Raw genomic sequence first — 23391 nt, forward strand, 5'->3', positions numbered from 1 at the left:
TGACACGACTGACATGATACTCCATTGTAAAGAAAGTGCATTTCCTTTCATTCTTCCATTCATTCTTTGGGTTTCTCTTAGCATCGTCTGCCCCCATAAACTGCACCACTTTGGGAGTTGTGGGGTCAGTGGACATGTCTGATCACTTGGCAATATAAGCATATGATGTTCACTAGGGTTGGCTGATGTTCATTACTCACGATCTCTGATACACTACATGGCCAAAAATATGTGGAGTAACGCTCATTGCTAACAGGTGTATAAAATCAAGCACATAGCCATGCAGTCTCCATAGATAAACATTGGCAGTAGTATGGGTCATACTAAAGAGCTCAGTGACTTTAAATATGGCACTGTCATAGGGTGCCACCTTTGCCTCAGGTCAGTTTGTGAAATTTCTGGCCTGGTAAATCTTCCCCAGTCAACTGTAAGTGCTATTATTGTAAAACAGAAGTGTCTAGGGCCCTCCTCCATCATTTACTGTTGGCACTATGCATTCCGTGAAAAATAAATATCAGCCAACCCTGGTGAACATAATAAGCTAATATTGCTGAGTGATCAGACATGTCTACTGACCTCAGAACTTCAGAGTCAGCAGCCATCACATCACAGTGATGCAGCTTATGGTGGAACAAATGCTAAGAGAAACCAAAGATGGATCAAAGAATGAATGGAAAAACTGTACTTTCTTTACAATTGAGTGTCATGTCAGTGGATGCTATTCACTTTCATGTCTGGTCTGGAGCTGTTTTTCAGGGTTTGGGCCTCTTAGTTAGAGGGTAAGGTTAATACTACAGCATACAAAGACATTTTGTTTTATTACATGCTTCCAACTTTGTGGCAACAGTTTGGGGAAAGCCCTTTCCTCTTCCAGTATGACTGTGCCCCTGTGTGCAAAGTCAACAAGGACATGCCTGACCTCATAAATGCCCTTATGACTGACTGGGCATAGATTCCTACAGATACTCTCCAAAATCTTGTGGAATGGGATGTCCAAAAAGTTCATATAGGTGTGATGGTCAGGTATCCACATACGTTGGTCACATAACATATTGGACAAATCCGATGCTCATTAAAACAAAAAAGCTGTAGTCTAATTTGAAAGCTGTAGTCTGTAGCAGGGTTTGACCGATTTGAAAATGTCGTGGCCAGTACCGATAAAGATTTTAAGAGGCTAAACATTTTGATAACTGAAAATATCAGGGCAGCGTGATATGCACCTGAAACAAATGTTTGTTTTAGTAAGTCTGCAGTTAATTAAACTGTGCAAATGACAGCATACTAACTGTGTGCTCATGAGGAGAGGGATTTAAAAAGGTGGTGTGAAATAGTGAAGCCGTCAACAAGCTAAGTGACGAAGAGACGGCCATGGTAATAAACAATAACACAAACTGCTCACATTATTTTGCGACCACATCAATGAACAGTTTGCTCTGTGCTTCCAACAGAAACACGCAATCAGCTTCACTTAGAATATTTCCACCGATTTCAAAGTGATCCTCCCTCAAATTCACTCCATTAAAGTTTAAAACTAAAGGTAATCTCTTACCCCAATATTCATGTTTTAAAGATAAACTCAAAAGAAAAGTAGAATCAAAAGAAAATGCCAAAAACCCTGGTGGAAATTCATGGAAATCAAAACAAGTACGCTCTTGTGGAGTACTACTACTATGGCATGAAAGTTTAATGGAAGTTGGCTGATGCAAGAGCAAGAGTGAAATGGCAACATTGTGCAGAGGTCAACAAGGGCACGGGGGGCGGGGGAGGAAGGGGCCGGGAAAGAAGGACAGCGCATTAGCCTTGTTCTTTAACCGGAGGGAATTTTGTGTGACACTTTGCTCCTCATGGACCATCAACAGGCCACCGTCTCCGTCTCTCTCACCCACACACAGCCTGTCCCTATTTCACTTCATGTGCACTTCCTTCATTTCAAGTGCAAATCACTAAGGGGCAAAGTTACTTTCTTCTTTTTCTCTAACTTTTGAGGGCACACTTTTAATGGCATATTCCACAATGCAATGTGTTAGTGTTAAGGGTACGAACTGATGGTGTCTAAAAGTAACCCTAACTACCTTGACTAAGAACCTTTATTACAGGTAAAATCAGTTATCACTATATGTTATGATGCTGTACAGTATGTGGTGTCATAACATCAAATACAATGGCATCTGTCATGATAATTATCGGAAGTGGTATGGTTATATTACTGAACAAAATCTTTCAAGACAACTCATGACAGCATATGTTGTGATATGTTTATGGCCTGGTTATGTCAATTCTGTGTAGCAGGATTCAAGTAAAGTGTTGCTCAGTTATTTCAGTTACACTTGGCACTTTGGCACTACTGTTTTTTCATCATTTCGAAAGACACTGCTACGGTTGGCGGTTGGTGCAGTTGGCGCATGCTAGTGGCTATTTCCTTTTTCTTTCTGTTGTTTTGCTGTATCATGCACACTGCATGGGATGTTGTGTTTTTGAGTGGTATCAAACCTGTAATGGAAAAGTTCTTGTTTGTTGTACCCCATTTTGATACTTGGCATGAACAGTAATACAAATCACTAATGTCCCTCACAGAAGCCTTGAAAGAGTTCTACATGACAGACATTTTGACCCCCAACAGTTGACATCACTGTTGACCCACTGGTGTTCAAACTGTTTGAATGTGTCTGCGCTGACCGGGACATTACCGTGAACAAAACAAACAGTGTCTTAATCACTATTTCTAATTCTCATTAGCATTCAAACAAACCAAATGTAGACCAATTTAATCTTTCGGCCAGTTTTGACTATTTTTGGCCGAAGTATTTTTTTTTAACTAAAAATGCCTGCAAACATGTATCTGGAGAAGCCTGGCAGACGAGATGAGGGGACATGTCCTCAGTAACTCAGTGTGCATCATTGTGCTAGATGATGTAGCTGACTTGATAAAATGAAACCAACACACATAGACTGTTACAAAGGCTGACCCAATGCAGTAGTTTCTCTTCCCAAAACTCTCATGGGCAAAAGGAAGGTGCCAGCCAGACGCCAACAGAAGCTGATGAAAAAGACATTTTCACCACATGCCAAAATACAGCCTCATGACATTTCCATCTTTAACAGAAGCAAGTGGAAGAAGGCTGACGGATCTGCGGCTAAGAGTTTCTGACAGGGCAAACCACAGGGTGTGTCCACCTGCCCACCAAACTGTGAAGCAATCCTCTCCTGATGCTGACGCATACTGATCCCCTTTTATTCACCAGCATAAATAATGTAAAATATACCAGGCTGCAGTGATGGAGGCTGACATTTTCCCTTTCAAAACCCACACTGACCTTCAGCAGGCCAATTACACAAAAACCCTCCCTCCCGAGTTATGGGGGCTCTCTGGACCCTGGACTCATTTGTAGCAAACTTGTCAGACTAATACTGCTGCTCTAAGAAGCAGCCTTTGCTTTTCATACGACCGTAATAAATATTTCATAATGAACATGATTAGATTTTCATTAGGGGGAGCCGGTCGTAGATCGTTCCTTTGCTGATGTTTGAGACATATGTGCCTACACTTAACCCTTAGAAATTAAGAGGCGTTACTGTTGTTTTGATATGGTATTTGAATGTAATTATATACTTTCATACTTAATTACAGTTAATTATATAAAAATTACATTTACATTTGGTTTACATTATGTATCAACATGTTTAAGTCTGCACTTGTGACTTTTTCAATAGTTTCTTTCGATATCAAAAAAATTATAAAAACAAAAATGCATAATGAGCAAGAATATTTTCTTTCTGCAAAACAAGGCTGTTAAATCAAATTCTAATTAAAATAAAACAGTTATCCATCTTTTGTGTCAACATAAATGTGGTATGGACAATTTTTGACTATTTTTCCACTTCAACAGGCAAAGATTGAGAAATACAATTATAACATTTATATGAAATTATATTGATATTAATTAGGGATGCACAAATATGGGTATTGTGGGCAGATAGGTACATGAAAAATAGCAAATACATGTAATGATTGGCTAGTTTTGGGCTAAACTGCAACTGCAAATTTCACCATTAAAAACTCAATTTAGTAAATAGCAATACTGACACTGATATTGAAACCTTGAGTAATATTTTTGATACTGAAACCGATCCAATATTTTTTTCTTTAAAAACTAGTAAGCTTTAAACAATCTAAAATATTTTATATATTTAAACATCATGCACTTCTCACTCTACTGATATGATTTGGTAAGTGGTACGTTTTATTTGACCTAATTCGCTTTACGATGCTACAAGCAATTCTGTGCTACTTCAGGCTAGATTTGCGACAGAATTGGAGTCGGATCAGATTCGTTACTTTTTTCCATTCAATTTTCACCAGCCCTAAGTGTCTGTAGTTTAATGCAGATCCATTTAAACATTCAGCCAATCTGAAAATGATCAGTTCTTTAGGGAAACAACATACTCACCAAAATGCCGTCCACCTTCGATTGAACGGATTTGCTGGGGAAAAAAGAGAGAAAGAAAAAGGAATGTTAGCATGATGCAAGTGTAATTTGAGGAACGCTCAAAGCCGCCTTTATTAATAAACTAGTGGCACGTGAAGTATGCTCCCACCCGGCAATCCGCCCCGGCTGGCTCAGAACAAGATATATCCAAAGGAACACATGCTGTAACAAAAAAAGAGCTCTGATGTTCCATCACACTAAAGCCCTATTAATATTCCCGCCAGCCAGACCCCGGCAGTCATTGAGGAGGAGACTGAATGGACCAGTATGAACTAGTATGGATTCTATATACTGGTGTGGAATGATTCAAGGTCTGATTTGGACTTGTGGCAATGTAAAGCTGGTATGTATACAGAGTTTATAGAACCTGGTTGCATTCTTTGGAAGTCATTTAGTTGGTCTGGTCTGTGTGAACGCCAACAAACAAGTGCCCCCACCACAACTTCCCAAATAGATTGGATGTTCAATTACAGTCCATCATGTGGACACTGACATACTCACTTTAAAAAAAAACACTGAAGTAATGATGTCTTTAACATTTGAAAAAGTGAAGTGTGCAGATACACTCTACAAATGAAGCGTGTGTTAAGTGTACAAAATGACAAAATATCTAATACTGGTGACAGAAATGGTCATATTTGCAGTGCATCCCTCAGTAATCAAAAAGAAAATGTTTGCATTTTGTCCAAGGCAGCTAGCAAACATGTACTCTGGCCCATCAAGGCACAGCAGGTTTATTTATATAACACATTTCAGACACTATTTCATAATCCAAAGTGCATAACATGGGCAATCAAATCAAGAGATATAACAAACAACAAAGAGATGTTTGAAATGAAAAGATAATGAAATAATAAGATAAAGATAAAAAGTCAAAGATAAAGAAAAATATAAGTAATTTAATATGAAAATATGTTACATAAAACAAGAGATAAACTGTAAAAATGTACTAAGACCTCAAAAGGTTTTCAACTTTGAACAGTTGAAAAGTTTGCTGTCATATGCTGCGTTCTACAGAAACCAGGAGTCGTGATATCTACTATGCAGATATAGCCATTTTATTTACTATTCCAAAAAAACAGTGAATCTCCATGTATCTTCTGAGGTTTTATATTTAATGTTGTTAATATGATAACATAGTGGTAGATCTGAAAAAATAAGTTCTTTGGGTCTGTTTTGCCTTACAACACCTTACCTTACGTACCTCTCCACCACAAACCTTTTTTTAGGCCAAAACCTAATTGGAAAACTACTGTAAAACGATGCCTCAAGCATCAGGCACTATATTTGCAACTATTTCATGTAATGTTAGCTTTAATAGGCAGTGACTCCTCATCCATGCAATTACCTAATCAGCCAATTGTGTGACAGCAGTGCAGTGCATAAAATCACGCAAATACAGGCCAGCAGCTTGAGATAATGTTCACATCACCATCAGAATGGGGAAAAAATATGATCTCAGTAATATGGACCTGGCATGATTGATAAAGTCAAATGGGCTGGTTTAAGTATTTCTATTATTAAAAAAACAAAAGACATCCAGTGAATGGCAGTTCTGCGATGAGAGAAATCAACAACATCAAGACCGGCAAGACTGGTTTGAGCTGACAGAAAGGCTACTGCAACTCAGATAGCCACTCTGAACAATTGTGGTGAGCAGCAAAGCATCTCAGAATGCACAACACGTCAAACTTTGAGGTGAATGGGCTACAACGGCAGAAGACCACTTCAGGTTTCACTTCTGTCAACTAAGAACAGAAAGCTGAGGCTGCAGTAGACACAGCATCACCAAAACTGGACAGCTGAAGACTGTGAATCTCGATTTCTGCTAAGGCACACGGTAGGGACAGAATTTGGCGCTTAACCTGCCTTGTGTTAACAGTACAGGCTGATGGAGGTGGTGTAAAGGTGTAGGGAATGTTTTCTTAGCACACTTTTGGCCCATTAATCACAATCAATCATTACGTGATTGCCAAAGCCTATTGTCGAAGTATTGTCGATGACCATGTGCATCCCTTTATGGCCACAATTTACCCATCTTCTAACAGCTACTTCTAACATGATAATGCACCATGTCACAAAACAAGTCTCTGAAGCTGATTTCAAGAACATGACAATGAGTTTAAGGCTCTTCAGTGGTCTTCCTATTCACTGGATCTGAATCCAATAGAACACCTTTGGGATGCAGTAGAACAGGAGCACCTAAAAAAAAAGTATGATGCCATCATGTCAACACAGACCAGATTCACAAATGAATGTTTCCATCTCAGAATGTGTTATATTTCTGATATACTAATAGAGTGCTACCCAAACGTAGAACTCCAGATCTTCGATATGCTCCACATTTAGCTACTCTTAAAGTGGAACTCCACCAATTTTTCAACATTACTGCATAATTACATCATTAAGTTGTAAACAAAGTAACTTAGATCAGTTTGATGTGAAATGTACAATTCTACAGAATCCAATAGAACACCTTTGGGATGTGCCAGAATGGGAGGTTCGCAGCGTGAAAGTGCACCTGAAAAATCTGCATGATGCAATCATGTAAACATGAACCAGAATCAAAAAGGAATGTTTCCAACATCTTGTGGAATCCACACCACAAACAACTGAGGCTGTTTTGAGAACAAAGGGAGGCACTACCTATTATTAGTATAGTGTTGCTAATAAAGTGCTTGGAGAGTGTAAATATGCAGCAGCACTTTAACATCAATTCTGTAACTAATTGGAAGCCATGCATAGACAGAACTGGAGTCAAAACACACTGGAATCAGAACTTTCAAAGTTTCAAAGTTCCATTATGAATGACAACTATTTAGTGGTCTTTTTAGGAAGACCAGTTGACAGATCATTGCAATACTTGAGCCTACAGGAGATAAAAGCCACATGTTTTTCTAAATCTTGCTTAGACATGAAACAAGCAACATCTGACAGTCCTAAGAGTTATTTATAAATGTGCTACCACAATAAGATTTTCTTAGTATTTTGCTGTCCTTGGCACGCTACTCAAATTAGACGTCTAGTCTGCCCTGGTCTTGACCTCTATAGGAGGCTTACTTATCTAGAATTGAGAACTGAGTTTTAATAAGCTGTTGCTACACAGCACTGATCAAAGTCACGATAATCTGCAACACGAGGCAGAGCTGCCAAGCAGGGTCGTACTTGGCTGTTACTAAGATAAATCAGGGAGGTCAAAACCAAGCAACCTGTAAACAAGCCAACCTGGACAGGTAATCCTAGCTGGAGCATTATTTCTTGGCCAGGCCTTAATTGTCTTCCCCCATCTGAAATGAGTGGCGAGAACTTTAATGAACTGTTACTGGGTGAGTTAGGCTGGGATTGTTGATGGGTAGGGTTGGCACGGGTAGTCCTCATTAAGCCGTCTCCAGGTAAACCTGGGGCAGCTATGGCACTGTGGCGACACATTCGCCCCCTGTTGCCAAGCAGAGTGAGCCTGTGAATGGACGACGTTTTGAAAACGTCACTTCCTTGAGGCAATAATATCGCCACTCCTGGCCAAATCAAGCACTGACTGGGGGGCTTCTTAATGAGCTAAGCCTTTAATCACTCACGCCAGGCCGTAGCACTTTTGGCACAGCCATCACTGAGCTCCATGGACACAATTAGCCCTGGGGGAGGGGACTGCAGCTCAGCAAAACCAATTGGCGTATTGTGGGATTATATCAAATCACCAAAGTCAAACAAACATTCAATTACGATGCCTAATATCCCTGCACTAGCTGATGTGAGCTGCTCTTGTTCTGAAGCAGTGTTCATGTGCAACTAAAAATATGTGCTTGATACAATTAGACAACTTAGATAATAAGGTTGGCCACTATTATCAAATTAGCATAGTATAAGCTATGAGCTATAATATTTAAATTAAGCACCTTAGTTGCCAGTAAGTAAATATACAGTTTTGTTCTTTAAGAAGTTTACAGACATTTGCTCACAACAACAATCTACTGATTCACTGACACCCCTCTTACGGGTCCACTGTCAAATCAATTTCATGGTTTAAGTCAAACGGAAATGAAAACTGTTTTTAAACCCTGTTTGTTCAGGCCATATTAGGCATTGTGTAAATTACACAATAAGCTGTTAAGAATGGGAATCAGCTTCCAAAGGTCATTATAAAATACAATAATAAACCTTAATTTAAGAACAATATATTATTATACATTACTGTGAAATTACAGCAGTTTATGCATATACTGGAACTGAAACTAAGTATAATATTTAGTTTTCCACTAAAAGTCCTTTTTTTCCTCTGTGAGTGGACAACAGTAGAGTCCAACATGAGATCAGCTCTTTGTTCCTACATTTAAATTTATACATTATGTTTTTCATATTTTACATAAATACCCAACCCTTCATAACTCATGACAAGAATTTTATCACAGCTATCATGGAGTATGGAAACTGTGATAGGAGGCAGGTTGCTGGATGATGAAATCAGTCCATCTGTGTTGTCAGAGTCATAGCATTTAGATTTCAGTTCAAAAGTAGGTGACTGATGATATAATAGTGAAGTCCAGACCAACATCTGTGTTAAATGTCTTGGTCAAGGGCATAATGGCAGTTCAAACTTCTAAAGACATAACGATTGCGAGGGGTGTCGCAAAATATTTTTAACCCCAAAACAGGGTCACACTGTGGTTAAGTATTAAAGAACTGCTAAATGTTACTAATGATTACAATGCATTTCCATAAAATCACAAAACCATAAAATGAGAGACTTATAAACGGTGCAATGAACCATTTTATACAATATAATAAGAAACTGTAAAGGTTAAACTGAATGTTTTCCAAGGTCTTACTAAAAAGTGTGTTTATGGTGATCATTAACTGATCTTAATTGATTGGATGATCTTTTTAAATATCCCCCGGCTTCCTAAACAGAATGAACAGTCGCTCAGATCCTGTCTGTGACTCTCAGGCCAACCATGCCCCTCCCCCCAGACCCCACTCCAGCTGGCCACATGTGCTCAGGTCATGAAAAAACATAAACAAGGGCTAGAGAGAGAGAGAGAGGAGAGAGAGAGAGAGAGAGAGAGAGAGAGAGAGAGGTTTAAGTCAGATGTTTCATCAGACTGAATTTAAACATGACATGGACCAAAATAAACGATTAGAGTGGGCGATATGAACTCTAGTTATCTGAACAATAACAATATGATATTATTAGTTTTTATTATTATTATTATTATTTAGAACAATTTATAATCCCTTCGCAGGTCATTTGGTCAAAACTGCATGTTATGTTTTCTGTTGAGTTTATGAGAATTATTTAAGCATGCTGAATTTATCTTGGGGGCGGGGCTTCATGTTTTACTGTTCTGGGGTTTATCAATGTATCCATAATGTATATGGTAAAATACATTCAATGCAACGGTATACAGACAATGTGACAGTAGTATTCACTTTTATAACAGTACATCTCCCACTAGTGATGGAAAACCAATCAGCTATAGATTGTAATTGGCCAGTTTTCAGCTGAAACAAGTGATCTGCCAATACTCCTTTTATTTAGGCCAAAGTGAGAGCCAATCAATGACGCAAATTATGTGAGCCAAATTTATCCACATGTGCAGAAAGAAAATATTTCGGTACTCTTGCTGTTTTAGGGTTGTTCTACCAAATTAAGCCATGTTTAGTGTTTTTTGCCTGGGTAGTTAAGTGTTGTGTCATCCCATTCCCGCTCTACTCGGCATCGCCCAATAGTGCTTTACAGCCTTTGGCAGATGCTCTTATCCAGAGTGACTTCCACAGGTAGTGTCAGAGTCTTGCCCAAGGAATCTTATAGTGTAGGGTGCTTGACCATGTGGGAGACTGAACCCCGGTCTTCAGCATAGAAGTCAGAGGTGTTACCCACTACACTATACCAACCACTCCCACTACTATTATGAGGCTGTCAGAGAGAAAGACACAGACAGCAAGGCTAATGCAATGGCTAGGGTCTTCAGTATAGGCTTCCCAGAGTAGGGGGTAAGTGAGGATAGCCTGTCCGGCGCAGGACTGAAGCCCAGACAAGCGCTGACGGATGGCAGTCAGACGTCTCACAAAGGCTAACGCTACCACTTGTCAGCATGACCTACATGGCTATGTGCTCTCTCTCTTTCTCTCTCTCTCTCTGCTAAGTGAACTCACTGCACTCAGCTCCTGTGGTGATGAACCTCATAACCTCCCAGCCCACTCACACATACAAACAACCTGGGAGAATCTGCAGGGAGCAAAATATTGCATGCACACATATGCATAAGATTACATATCTGAAAACCACAAGTATGTACAAGTACAACAAGTAAATATACTATAAGTGTAAATCAAGTATGCAATTACTACTGCTGGAAAAAACAACTTTTAATCTATCTAACAATCTGATTCTTTGATGCATTGCTGTTCTCTCTTGAAAAATTCTAAACCAATTCACAAATCTTTGGTGCAGCCTGGCTTGAAAGAGCAGAATTTCACTAATGCATGCATGTTTCCTGACACAAATTGTTTATGAACTTCGTATACTGTAGGTTTCTCAATGTGCAATTCTCAGCATTTTCTGTGCATCTTAAGTGCCCTGATGGCTCGGATGAGTTGTAAAATTATGAAATATAACACCTTATGGTTTCCCACAGGCATCTATTGCTGAATTCCAGAGCAAATCTGCTGTAACGAAAGAAAACATCTTGTATTTTTATATGTAAAGCACATGGATTAGACATGGGTTAAGAACTCACTTATTGACAAATGTGTTGTAGTCTGATGTTTCTTCAGGGGCACTATTAGCATGCAAATCGCTTTAGTGTGTGTCATTTAAAGAAAAGAAAGAGTCACGAATACACATATGTTGCAGTTTTCAGAAAATGCTGAGTTAGTAATATTTAACGTGATTTTTTTCTAAATGAGTTAATGTTAAAAAGCATATATGTATATAGCCTGTATTGTGATATAAAAATCACAATGTTGGCTATAGAAATCCAAATTGAACATGCATCGAGAATCATTTTGTAAATGCATCCTGACACTCTGAATTGAAACCGAAATGTGAGGTGCCAAGAGATTTGCATGTCTAGTGATCATCCTGTCTCTTTCAAGGATACATTTTCAGTCTCTTTGCTCTTTTTTTTTCAAATAATTTTGGACCCCTTTTTACTATTCTGAAACGTGCACACAATATATAGGGCAACTACTATTTTTAAATGCTTTAAAAATGGTTTTATCAATGGCTTTGATATGACAGCGACAATATCTTATAAAAATCAGATCAGTATTAGCTTAGGTTAATGACTCCACAATGGTACATTCAGTTAGAACACTTCTTAGCAGATGAGCCATCACCTCTAGAATACTTTCACTGAGCTTACGAATCTGATGCCAAACATTTATTAAAAACTCAACTGCGGCGGCAATTACCTTTCAGATATGCCCGAAAATGACATAAATGGGTGAATGTAGCTTAGCAGTGGGCATGGCTCAGGATGTTTGGGTTTAATTTCAGCTGATGGCACCTGCTGTTATGGTACTGATCAAGTCACTAGGCTATCTTGCCCCCTGGACTGTATCTAAAGTTGGCTAAGGAAGTTGTTTTGGACTAAACCATCAATAAAAGAACATACATGTGAAATGTACTGGGAGATTTATTCAAACTGGCATTAAATGAATCCTATAAACGTATACAGACCCACACAATTCCTCACTCTCATCACTATATACACAACAAGTCTAAAAGTATTAGACACCCCTTCTAAATAGTAGATTCAGCTACTCTGAGGTGCACTCATTGCTAACACAGACATTCAGTTGTCCACAATGGCCTGTATAATCCCCATAGAAAAGCACTGCCAATAAATGGGACACACTGGAGCAACAGCACATAAGCCTAAGATCACCATGCCCAATGTAAAGCATCAGCTAGAGGGGTATAAAGCCCACCAGCACTGGGTTGTGGAGGAGTGGAGTTCTTTGGAGAGATGAAGCTCCAGCTAATATCTCTGGGATAAGTTGGAGTCGTGTTTTTGATCCAGAATTAATCATCCAACATCAGTACCTGACCTCATACTCTGACTAATGCTCTTGTGACTGCAATCAAATCCTTACAGTAATGCTCTAAATGAAAAGGAATGCTTTCCCAGAAGAGTAGAGGCCATAATTCCTTATTAATGGCCTCAATTTCAGACAAGCATGTGTCTGCAAACCTCTGGGCATATCTTACATGTTAACTTCATAATAGTTCCTGAATGGTTTATAGCAGGACTGAATAAAAAGTCTAAAGATGAATAACATAATAATAAGCTTTTAATTCAGAGAGAAAGCTGATCTTACATTGGTATTATCCAAGCCATTCCTTTTGCACTATGTATGAAACCCCTCATTGGCTTCTTACTATGGAACAACCCATCTTTTGCCAATCAGCTCCATTACAGTTGGGTATTATTCCGACACCTGCTAAAAAGCATTAACCAACTACGGAGAAGCTATTAGCAGGGAACGGAATAAGGCTGGCCTATAGCCAGCAGTTTCATTTACCAAAGAGCTGCTGAGCTGAGATGGGCTGAGCTGTGGTGTGTGGAACAGAAAGCGAGAGACACGTCGGGGAGCTTAAGTGAGTTTTTATGTACCTATCAGAAAGCATAACCACAGTAATGAATGACGAGTGACTCCCCTTCTGTTCTTTTGTCTTTTAGGGACGAGGCCATTCTCGATTTGTTGAACAACCTCACAACATTCAGTGGAATGTCCTGCCCAATTTCTCAAATTTAAAATCGAGACTGCCAGCTTTGAGTGACTTAGAACACACACACACACACACACACAACAGAGGCATCCTTAGTACATAGTGCATGTATAGGAATTGTCAATTCTAAAATATAGCCTACATAATAAGGGGTTACATAGACTAGACTACTAAAACACAGTACTGTGCAAAAGTCAGAGACCACCTTTTTGTTTTTTCAATTTCCAGTCAAAACAGCCATTAAGTACAAGTTGTTAATTTCAAACAGGAAACACTTTTCATAGAAATTACACAAAAACACTTATCCTCCAACACTTATTAAATGTATCAGTACAATATCAGATGTATCCGTGTTTAATTTTATCCTTACTTTTGTGCACCTACTGCTGCTTTAGCTTGGGATGACTCGGATCATGAGAAGCAGAAAATGCAACCAACTTCTAAGACTGAGCTTTGGAGGTGTGGGAAAATATTTTTTGAAAAACTGAACTTTGGAACTGAGTTACAAGGGTTAGTGGTTGAAATCTTTCCCTATGAAATGGGACCCTCAAATAAAGAAGAACATTACTTCATTAACAGGCTACTAGCGCTGCTCTGTAGGCGACCCTGCCAGTCTGAAGCGATAGCAGAGGAGGGTAAAGTTCAGCAACCTTGCTGCTGGTCTTCAGTCAACTTTAGGGCATCATATGCCTTCAAAGAGGAAGGGATGCGACAATTATTTTTTATTGCCCACCCCTAATTCTTCTCTGATATGAAGCTGAAGTCAGCTATTCACTAGCTTACTAGTTTCCCGTTTCACCTAAAATGGTGCAGCAGTTACATTCTGGCGACTCAGGCATCAGAACTGCTGCACCATTTAAGGCAGAATGGGAAATTTAGCTAGCTAGCTACCAAGACATCTGCATACCACTAGATGTTTTTTGTAATGCTTCTCATGAAGAAAAGGACCACAATACATTGAACGACATTAAACAAAGACAATACAACGCTTATCAGATTTTTTTTTACTGAGAAAATGCTTAAATTTGAGGTTTCTTTGGTCGCTTGCGTGGCCATGTTGGTGGTTCTTCTTTTTTCTCATAACTCTCTATTTGGAGAGTACCTCTAAAAAACCTCCGTTTGGAGGGCCATGCAGCCGTAACACTTTGCCCTCCTCCTCTATCTCAACAAAAATCAGGACATCCTATCCCTGTGTGTGAATGTGCAAAACAGAGGGGTAAGGGGTAAAGTGACGTAATCAAAAAGGGAAGGCAAAAGTCATTACATTTTGATTCAAACAAGAATTTCGTCTTTTGAACTGTATGGTATGATGAATTACGCTTTATACGACACGGCACATGAACTGACAAGGTAAACAAGTAGTCCATTATGGTCAAAATGCCCAAACAATAGTGGCCACTTGAAATTGTGACACCGAACAGTTGCACAAGAACACAACTAAAGTCAAGGATTCAGCAAGGTACTGTGGGTTGTTTCAATCAAGTAACTTGAACCGACTTAATGGGCCTACTTTCCTCATTTACTAACCATTACCCATCACCCCTTATGACCTTTAAACTTTAAAAAACAGTACCTTCTTAGTAAACTACTTCCAGTGCACAGGCAGTGGCTATACTGTAAATGTAATGGTAATTCAGCCTTAAAGGAAACAGTAGCAAGAGTTAATGTATTCCTCTCAGTGACTTAAACAAGGCTTTTCATTGTTTAAGTGTGAACTAAACCTTTCACCAGTGCATCAGCGGACAATAGTACAGCCACAAGAGTATCACCCACAACTTCATCTAGTTAAACAACTCAAGAAGCAATATAAAATGGAGCTGAATGACTAGTTTAGTGTGCAAGCATGTGTGGTGTTGATGTCTGTAAGATACTAGGAAGGTGAAAACACGATCAAAAGGTCTGTTCCCCCTGTTATGTGCTTTCACATGAGCATGAGTGTAACTGAAACCATTGGCAGCATCCCAATGAGCCAGCCTCAGTTGGTGTTTTTGATGCATCCTCAGATTAAAAACAAAAAAAAACAATCTATCTTACACCCCCTGGTCAGCTGGTGAATGATACTGCCTCAATGTTTAGTACTGTTTTGTTTAACATGCCTTTGGCATGTTAAGTTTGTCGCAGGCTAAAGAAATCTATTGTCCGTCTGTTGGCCCGAATGTAGGCTAAACTGCAGCAGAATGGAGGGATTGTGTGATGGCGGTAGTCGAGAGTGGTTCCCGGACATGGTGTCTGGTTGAAAACAGCTGGGCCTTTGCCAGCATGCAGTGGCTCATTTTCAAAACGCTTTGAAGCTGATTATTCGCATTGTGTCAGGATCTCTACCCCCATCCTCTATTCTATCCTGTTTCCGCTCATATTCCACTAAACAAAGCTTCATACAAACACACACTCGCATGAAAGCACACACTAAAGGCTTGTGACTGTATTCTACCTCTTCATAAGGCCATCCAAAAAGAGAAAATTCCCATGTCTTAAAGGCGCTCATCAACAGAAATGCAAAACTAAACATCAGGAATGCATTGATACCCATACTGAAATCAGGTATCATAAAAATGCACCAATACCAATATTCCGATACCTGCTGTGATGTAAGCCGAGTGTACAGCGCTAATGAACAGACACAGTGAAGGAGAGGAATACACTGCATGATTTTAGCCCATTTTGAATACACATACAAACACAATCATGGCCGCTTCCCCAGTACGGGTGGAGACATGCAGTTCAGCTTTACGGACACGGAAAAAAGTTGACATTTCCTATCAAAGTCCTTCTATGTTGACTTTACTCTGTTTAACTGAACGCAGTAGTAGTTTTTTTTTTTAATAGTCTGTAGACAGACCATATCGTCCTACCCTGTACATCACTGACTGCTTTAGCGTCAGTGCTCAGTGTTAGCAGCGTTGCTTAGTTTCTCTATGCTCAGTATTTGGCGCGCAGTGTGTTATTTCGAATGAAACAGAGTTATTTGAAGTCCGTAGAGAGCTGTCTGTAGAGACTGCGTTTAATCTTAGGATTTCCCTGTACATGACGGATTATTCAAACATACATTTCAAGTCACCAAAAACCAAGATTTCTAAAATCACACGATGTATGTCTGGCTTTAGAGGACATTCAACTACAGCTCAACCAGCCAAACAAAAGACTCCCAACAAGATGTCAAACTTGAAATGTTCATCGGATGCTTTAGCCTCAGATGTGATTCCTGCAGTTGCTGTGCTACAGAGACCGTTATTGAAAGATGTGCTACAGAGACCATTATTGAAAGATGTGCTACAGAGACCGTTACTGAAAGGTGAGGAGCAAAACTATGACCTGTACTTTCCCTGCAGCTGTACAGAAGCACTTTTCTGCCCGCTTTACTCCACGACTCGATCCAAGGTAACTAATGTAGCATAACTTGCTAAAGCAACTGATTTAAAATCAGCTAGATTTTAATTAATTATTTTTTAAGGTATATTTCACTCATTTACACTAACAACTACTTAATTTTAAGTAGATTACTCAGTATGGTATCGGACTCTGTATCGCAGAGTACTAAAAAATATTTACTTGTACTCGACCTGAAAAAACTGGTATTGATGCATCCCCAATAACCATACACATTTTCCAAAGTTTATAATCTCATTTTCAAATGTAAACACAGAATACCAAAGTCAAGAAAAAACAAAGATGCCATTAATAATCTGAGATGACATTTTATTAGAGCCTGATCAATTTCTAATTCTGTGTCTAAGACTGATTTCAAGGGGCTAAAAAGTTCTAAAATTTTATATTTGAATTGTGTATTCCAACAGTTTTAGCTACACAGTAACTTACTGACCATTATGCTTATCAGTTCTCGATTGTCACACTTCTTAAACACAATTAAACAGCAGAAACTGAGTCTTAAATAAATAATCAATATTGTAGCAGTGGGTTTGGAGCTTTACAGAAGTCTTTGAGGTTTTGGCTTCTGTTAATTTTTCATCAGTTCTTTTCATCAAAAGGGTTTTTGTGTGCATTGTTTACATGTTTAAGGTGAGGTTTGGATGCATTTTATATATTTCTGTTATTTTACCCATGATGGTGTTTGTGTCGAAATTCTCTTGTTCAGCCTCCATTGCTGTTATGTAGTAAATGGTGACTCACACTGGGATCCCAAGTGGCCCAACAATTGAAGCTTTCACCCTATCATTGGGAGGCTGAATGTTAAAATCCCACAACCAAGAAAGTCGGTAAGCACCAGCTGATAAAACCGTGAGTTGTCAATATTGGTGGATATTTTCGGCCAACCAATATCTCAGCCGATATATCTGTAAAAAGGTTTTTCAAGTGCATACTCAGAATAGCCTTTATCTGGACAATGAAGCAAAGTGAACAACTAAGACCAATTCACATGTTTACAGAAAAGAATCTTTGTATTTATTCAAACAAAATAATTCAAATGAAACATAATATGTGGCAATATAATCAAGATGTCAGTGGTAGAATTGTAAATAAAGTTTAAAGAGGGTGATGGCTTATAAAAAAAGGAAGAAACTGTAGCTATTCTTACTGATTCACCTTGCCTGTTTGCTTATATAAAAAATGTGCAATTCTACAATTGTGTTTGTAATACAGAAACCCTTATTTTCAAAAGGGATGGGTATGTGGCATGGCAGCATTTCAAGGGACTTCTTAAAGAAAATTCTGTTGTATTCCTCCTAAATCATCTACGGAGAGCTATGATGCTCCAGTCCTGAGCGCTGAGTAAATCCATTAAAAATAAATGCTCATCAAGCATCAGATTCATCTCTTTCTTTGTGGTGTTTTGTGCCACCAAAAACAGATTTTACATCAGCGCCTCTAATATGCTTTCATAAATAATCACTGGCCCTGAACTGCAGTTCAGCTGCATTCATTTACTAAGATGACTTAAAATTGCTTTAAACCATCTTCGAAACTACTGCTCCATTCAGTATCTTGGGGCTCAGTTGCCTTCAGAGAGCCAAACTAAAGCAAAAAATACTTCAAACACTCAAAAGCAAGAGATCGTAGTCTGTCAGTATATGTTCTAAAACACCCCCCTCTGGTGGCCTACTGGGAAAAATGGAAAAGAAATATTCTACTCAAAAGTCTTGTGATAATTTTCTTTTCTTGAGCAAACGTGAAGCATTACTTGCTTAAAGGTATTTCCAAAGATGTTTATGTTGAAATAGCATCAATTGGTTACAACAGATCAGCTGCAATCAATTAATGAGGACCACTGACCATCATTGGACATAACGGGAGCTTTATGTTTTTAATTATAGCTTTTCAGTCACTTCACCCAGCATCAATTCTTTTCAAATTTGTGACTATGATAATGCTATTTGGAAAGCCTTTCTCTCCTCTGCACTTGCAGAAAAAGAACAAGGAAAACAGTAAGTTGACATTAAACAGCTTGCTCTCTAACTAGCCATCGATCAAGCATGAAAGATTTCTCCAATAGTAATAATTAACATATTTAATAATTAATGTCATTAATAATTCTTGTGTCTGACTTTGAAGCTACGCTAAGTATGACATGTTTTCATCAAATTAACCCATTTTCAGTGACTATACGTTTTCCATCTACACAAGCATGGTCAAACCTGACCATCAAAAACTATAAGCAAATGTTCATTTTTATTGAGATTTTCCATCCTAATTACCTAATTTAGGATAAAAAGGTTTGATTTTGCAAGTAGCATCTACCTTTCAGAGTTCATTTCAGAGCTCAACCCACAGACTAAACAAACAGCGTGAATTAACTTTATTCCCTTAGATTATTCTTTATCCGTGTCTTTGATCGGAGTGATTATTTGTACAAGAGTGTTTGGACAGTGCAGTCAAACAGGACAGGCGGAGGGAGCAGGACAGCTTAATACTTGGAGCACCTTCAAAGCATTGTCCAACAACGAGCAAATATAAAGCAAGCCTACTGCACTTACATCATTTAACCCATAGACTTTGCAGTTATCAAAGCAATAATAAAAGCATGTCATGTTTACTGAAACAAGCAGAGAAGTTCGGTTGGAAGATTCTACACTTTTGATTGCCACATTTGCATTTGTATGTAGAATATTAATAAATATAAAGACATATTTTATTATGATTTGAGTATGATGGAAAGTTACTGTTGTGTGCAGAAAAAAAAGTCTTTATATTTTTGCCACCGTTTTAACAATGTTTGACACTGAAACAAATGGAAAACAGTCAGAAGTGATGATTCAAACCTGTCAATACAGAACGTAAATGTGATTCATTATGTAATGTTGTTATGTCTGTATAAGTACATAATAATCATGTAATTACATTATTATATTAAATTGTACAAAGTAATAACACTTGGTGACTGAAAGTAACTAATTCTTTAATCCTTTACATTATTTAAATAGTATCACAAAACAACTGTAACTAGACTTATGGTTAACATCTATTTGAAAAGAGTATATTAAAGCACATAAAACAAGCACAAGACGGAAAACCTTATTTATGGTGCATGAGTGGGAAAAAAACAGGCTCGAGGTGAGGAAAGAGGTGCCTGTGCTTTGACGAACGTTAGTTGGACATAGCACGGAGCGCAGCGATGATTAAAATGTGAGCATTACTGTTCCGACAGATGGAGGACTGAAAAGCGCAGACGTGTCGGAAGCGGAGTAGAGTGAGGGCTAATGCTGGCACTCCGCCCCCACTTTTCCAGCAAGTTCTCCAGGACCCCAGAGGCTGTGCCAAATGCCCCATCATTCCCGAGCAGACAGGGGTGGGCGTGCCAGCTCGCCAAATGTGGATCAGGGGTATCAGTTAACGTGCGGGTTGGGCTAACCTTTAACTGCTCTCGGCGCAGTTCAGGGGGCAGTGGGGCGCAAACTCCCCTTCGCAAACTGCAAAGCCTTGCGAAGGTTAAACTTGTGTTTCCTGTATAAAAACGGGAGGATGATCATGGCAACAAATTCAAAACTAGAGCCAATAATAGATTAACCCCTTAAAATCCCAGGCTCATGACATAATAAGGCTTATTATTCAATGACTACTCAGACTACAGTGCAAACTAGCCGAGTTATTCTTAGGTCGCCGGTGGGCCCTGGCCATTTGAGGGGTTAATGGAAGAGAGCATCTTATAAACTATATAAGAGGAAAACTCTTAAAATTGTGACTACATAACTTACATATTGGTTTCACGGTAGTTACTGCATAATTTTACAGTGATTAATGAATAATAAGTCTTAAAATTAATAATTACATGATAAGCATACAGTTTAAGGTGTTCCTTAAGGTGTTCCTCTTGCTTGTATGACTGACTGTATGACCAAAGACTGCTGTTATAATGCAGTACTGAAACTACACCACAATACAGACAATACAGTAATAAAATATGCAAAAAAAATGCTTTGTCTGCAACATTCAAATTAAGCACAATAAGTATGATGCTTGCAACCCAATGGAAAAGTTAACAAAATAAACAATGGCCTTAAAGTCTTAAATACAAATCTGTAATGCTGTACTGTAGTTGTATCATAATACAACCATATTTTATTGAAGTGATTCCAAACTTTTAAACTGTGATTCCAAACACTCAGAGCACATGCTGCCCAGAGGTAATACCCTAGTGTTAAAATAGACTCCACTAGAATGTTTCCATTACTCTGTTACTCATTTAACTCCATTTGACAGCGTCCACGTACTTTTAGGCGTGCATATGAATAAACTAGGGCCCTGTGGTTGGACGTGATGGATCTGATATGATATCATGAACGAACCGTGACCTGCTGTGCAGCGTTACATGGCTTTACACCAGCAGCAGCAGCGCAAGTCTCCACACACACAAACAGGGCTGCTGCTGCTGAGGGGGTGTGGAGGCTGCAAAACAACCCCGTCAGCACTTCCACTCGATCGCTGCTACGGCGAGCACTAAAACTAACCACGACGACCATTACTGATCACAGTCTATCAGCCACAGCGCGATTTATAATCGATTTGTTTAACCGATGCAATTCTCGACTCCAACGGCGAGCACAATGCACGCGTGCCCTTTCTGCACAATGCACGTCTATGTTTCATCCGACTTCGACAAAATTGCAAAAAAGCTTGCATATTAATAGGTTTTGGTGGGAGATTACATCTTTGCATTGTACTTTAAACCACTGCGCTGTATTTTAAGCCTTAAACACGACACGTTCGTCGAGTAACTCCACTGATGTTTATGTGCAAGTGAACGTGCACACGCTGGCCTACCAACCCAGCACTAGTGATGGGCGTTCGATTCAGTTTTTTGAAACGATTCTTTCGAGCTGTCGGATTGACTCGAAATTAGAAGATTAGGACGCCGAATGTAAATGAATTCAGAGAGGGTCTTAATGTTATTAAAGTGCTGTAGTGTATGATTATATAAGGTTTCGTTTTAAGACGGTGTGGAACCGTATTATCCTACATGGATGCGAACAAGTTCGATTCTGTTGGGCTTGTGAATCAGTTCGACCGTCGAACCGGTTCGAATGAATCGACTCACTCACGAGCCTTCACTACGGAGCACGCTTTAAACTCCGCGTGGCTTGTTTACCATCGGTCGCACGACCGAGCTGTCGGTTTAGCGGCTAGCATGCAGGCTAAAGTCTTTCTCTCTCGTTGGCCCTCTTAAGCTGTTTTGCCCATTTCTGCTATAGAACCGTTTTAAATTCGTTGTACGACCATCGCAGCTCGGTACAATTATCCTGGCAGTTTTAAAAACATTACTGGCGGAATCCCTTGAGCTGAAAGACAAACACTAAAAACGAGACACTGGCGTGTACGAGCACTTACCTGACATTTCGAATACGCAGCTTAGCAATTACAACGAAAAAGGTAACAGATCAAGTTGAGGAATTGAAGCATCAACGACAAAATCAGCAGGGTTGTTTAGACTGAGTTTGTTCATTGTTAATTTTCCCATTAAAAATGAACATTACTGAGGTATTTCTTGTGCTAATATGAGAGACAGGATCCGCACAGCTGAACGCCAAACTAGCCAGTTAGCCAGACACTCAGAGAAATAAGACAATAACTTGAGGACACCTCAAATATGTGACAATTTTTAGAGGTGGACAAAAGCAACAGAATCAGGAGGGTCACCATTAACATTACTGACGGAATGGTGCCTTTTTGTTGTGTGAAATGAAACGGGGGCAGTGGGACGAGGCTGAAGTTGGCTTCCTATTCGACAGTTTCTTGTTCAAAATTTCCCGTTCCACCTTAAATGGTGCAGCAGTTACAATCTGACGCCTGAGGCAGAACGTAACTGCAGCACCATTTAAGGTGGAACGGGATAATTCGAACAAGAACCTGGCGAATAGGAAGCCGACTTCAGCGTCGTGGCAGTGGGGGGACTCGCCACAGTTGCAGGCTAAACTGAACAGCTAACAGTTAACTTGGCTAATTAAAGAGGTGGCTAGCTGGCCATGCAAACCACCACATACTGGCTAACGTTCGCGGCCGCGCTGGAGCTGACCAGCTAAAGCTGAGGGCTCTTACCAGATAGAGCTCTTTATTTTGAGCTGCAGAGCGCTCGCCTCTGTCCCTTGCAGTCCCGCTGGAGCGAGAGAGGGCAGCGAGCCCGTCCCGGAGCCTGGCTGCGGGTGCTGACCAGGTTGTTGATCATCAGCCATCATCACGGTGCGAGTCGGTAGGGGGGAGAAGGCGGAGGAGGGTGAGGAGGGGGAGATCTAACAAGTAGGCCTCGACCCGAACCTCGCGAACGCAGGGATCCCCTCGGTATGACACATTACGCTCCTTCTTCCCCGATAAACTGGCACGCTCGGTCAGAAAGAACTTGAGCTGCTGCGAAAACGAGACGGCGCCAGTTCATGGTTTCTCTGCGAAGCTCCGGCTCACCATCCCAGCATGGCTAATAAAAACAAAACAAACACACATGCACATACACACACGCTGAGTGCAACGGAGACGTGCTGCTGCTCCAGAGGCGACCTGCCCCGCTCCACTCTCTGTACGCTCAACCACCGGGACTGCTGCCGCCGGGCAGAGGCTGCGCATGCGCGCTGAGGATCAGCGGAGAAAAACAAGACGCACGATTCAAACGCTGTCATCACGAGCTGTAGTAGTATGGAAGCCTGATTCCGCCATTGGAAAAAAATATATATAGCCATTTCATAAGTTAGAATAATGAACAAGTTTTCCAAAATTGTGACTTAGTATCTCATA

General features: G+C 39.7%; 1 protein-coding gene across 1 annotated transcript in view; it reads right to left on the reverse strand.

The window, feature by feature from the left end:
- The window catches only part of rfx7a (regulatory factor X7a), a 41690-nt gene extending 18303 nt beyond the window's left edge, over positions 1 to 23387 (reverse strand). The window contains exons 1-2 of the mRNA XM_036584125.1: positions 22705 to 23387; positions 4449 to 4482 (exon numbers count right to left, since the gene is read on the reverse strand). Of these exons, the coding sequence (XP_036440018.1) occupies positions 4449 to 4482; positions 22705 to 22841 (171 nt within the window). The 5' untranslated portion in view covers positions 22842 to 23387. The remainder of the gene's footprint in view (positions 1 to 4448; positions 4483 to 22704) is intronic.
- Between the last annotated feature and the right edge of the window lie 4 nt (positions 23388 to 23391).

Source organism: Colossoma macropomum, unplaced genomic scaffold, assembly GCF_904425465.1.
Source record: "Colossoma macropomum unplaced genomic scaffold, Colossoma_macropomum, whole genome shotgun sequence".
NCBI classification, from domain to species: Eukaryota; Metazoa; Chordata; class Actinopteri; order Characiformes; family Serrasalmidae; genus Colossoma; species Colossoma macropomum.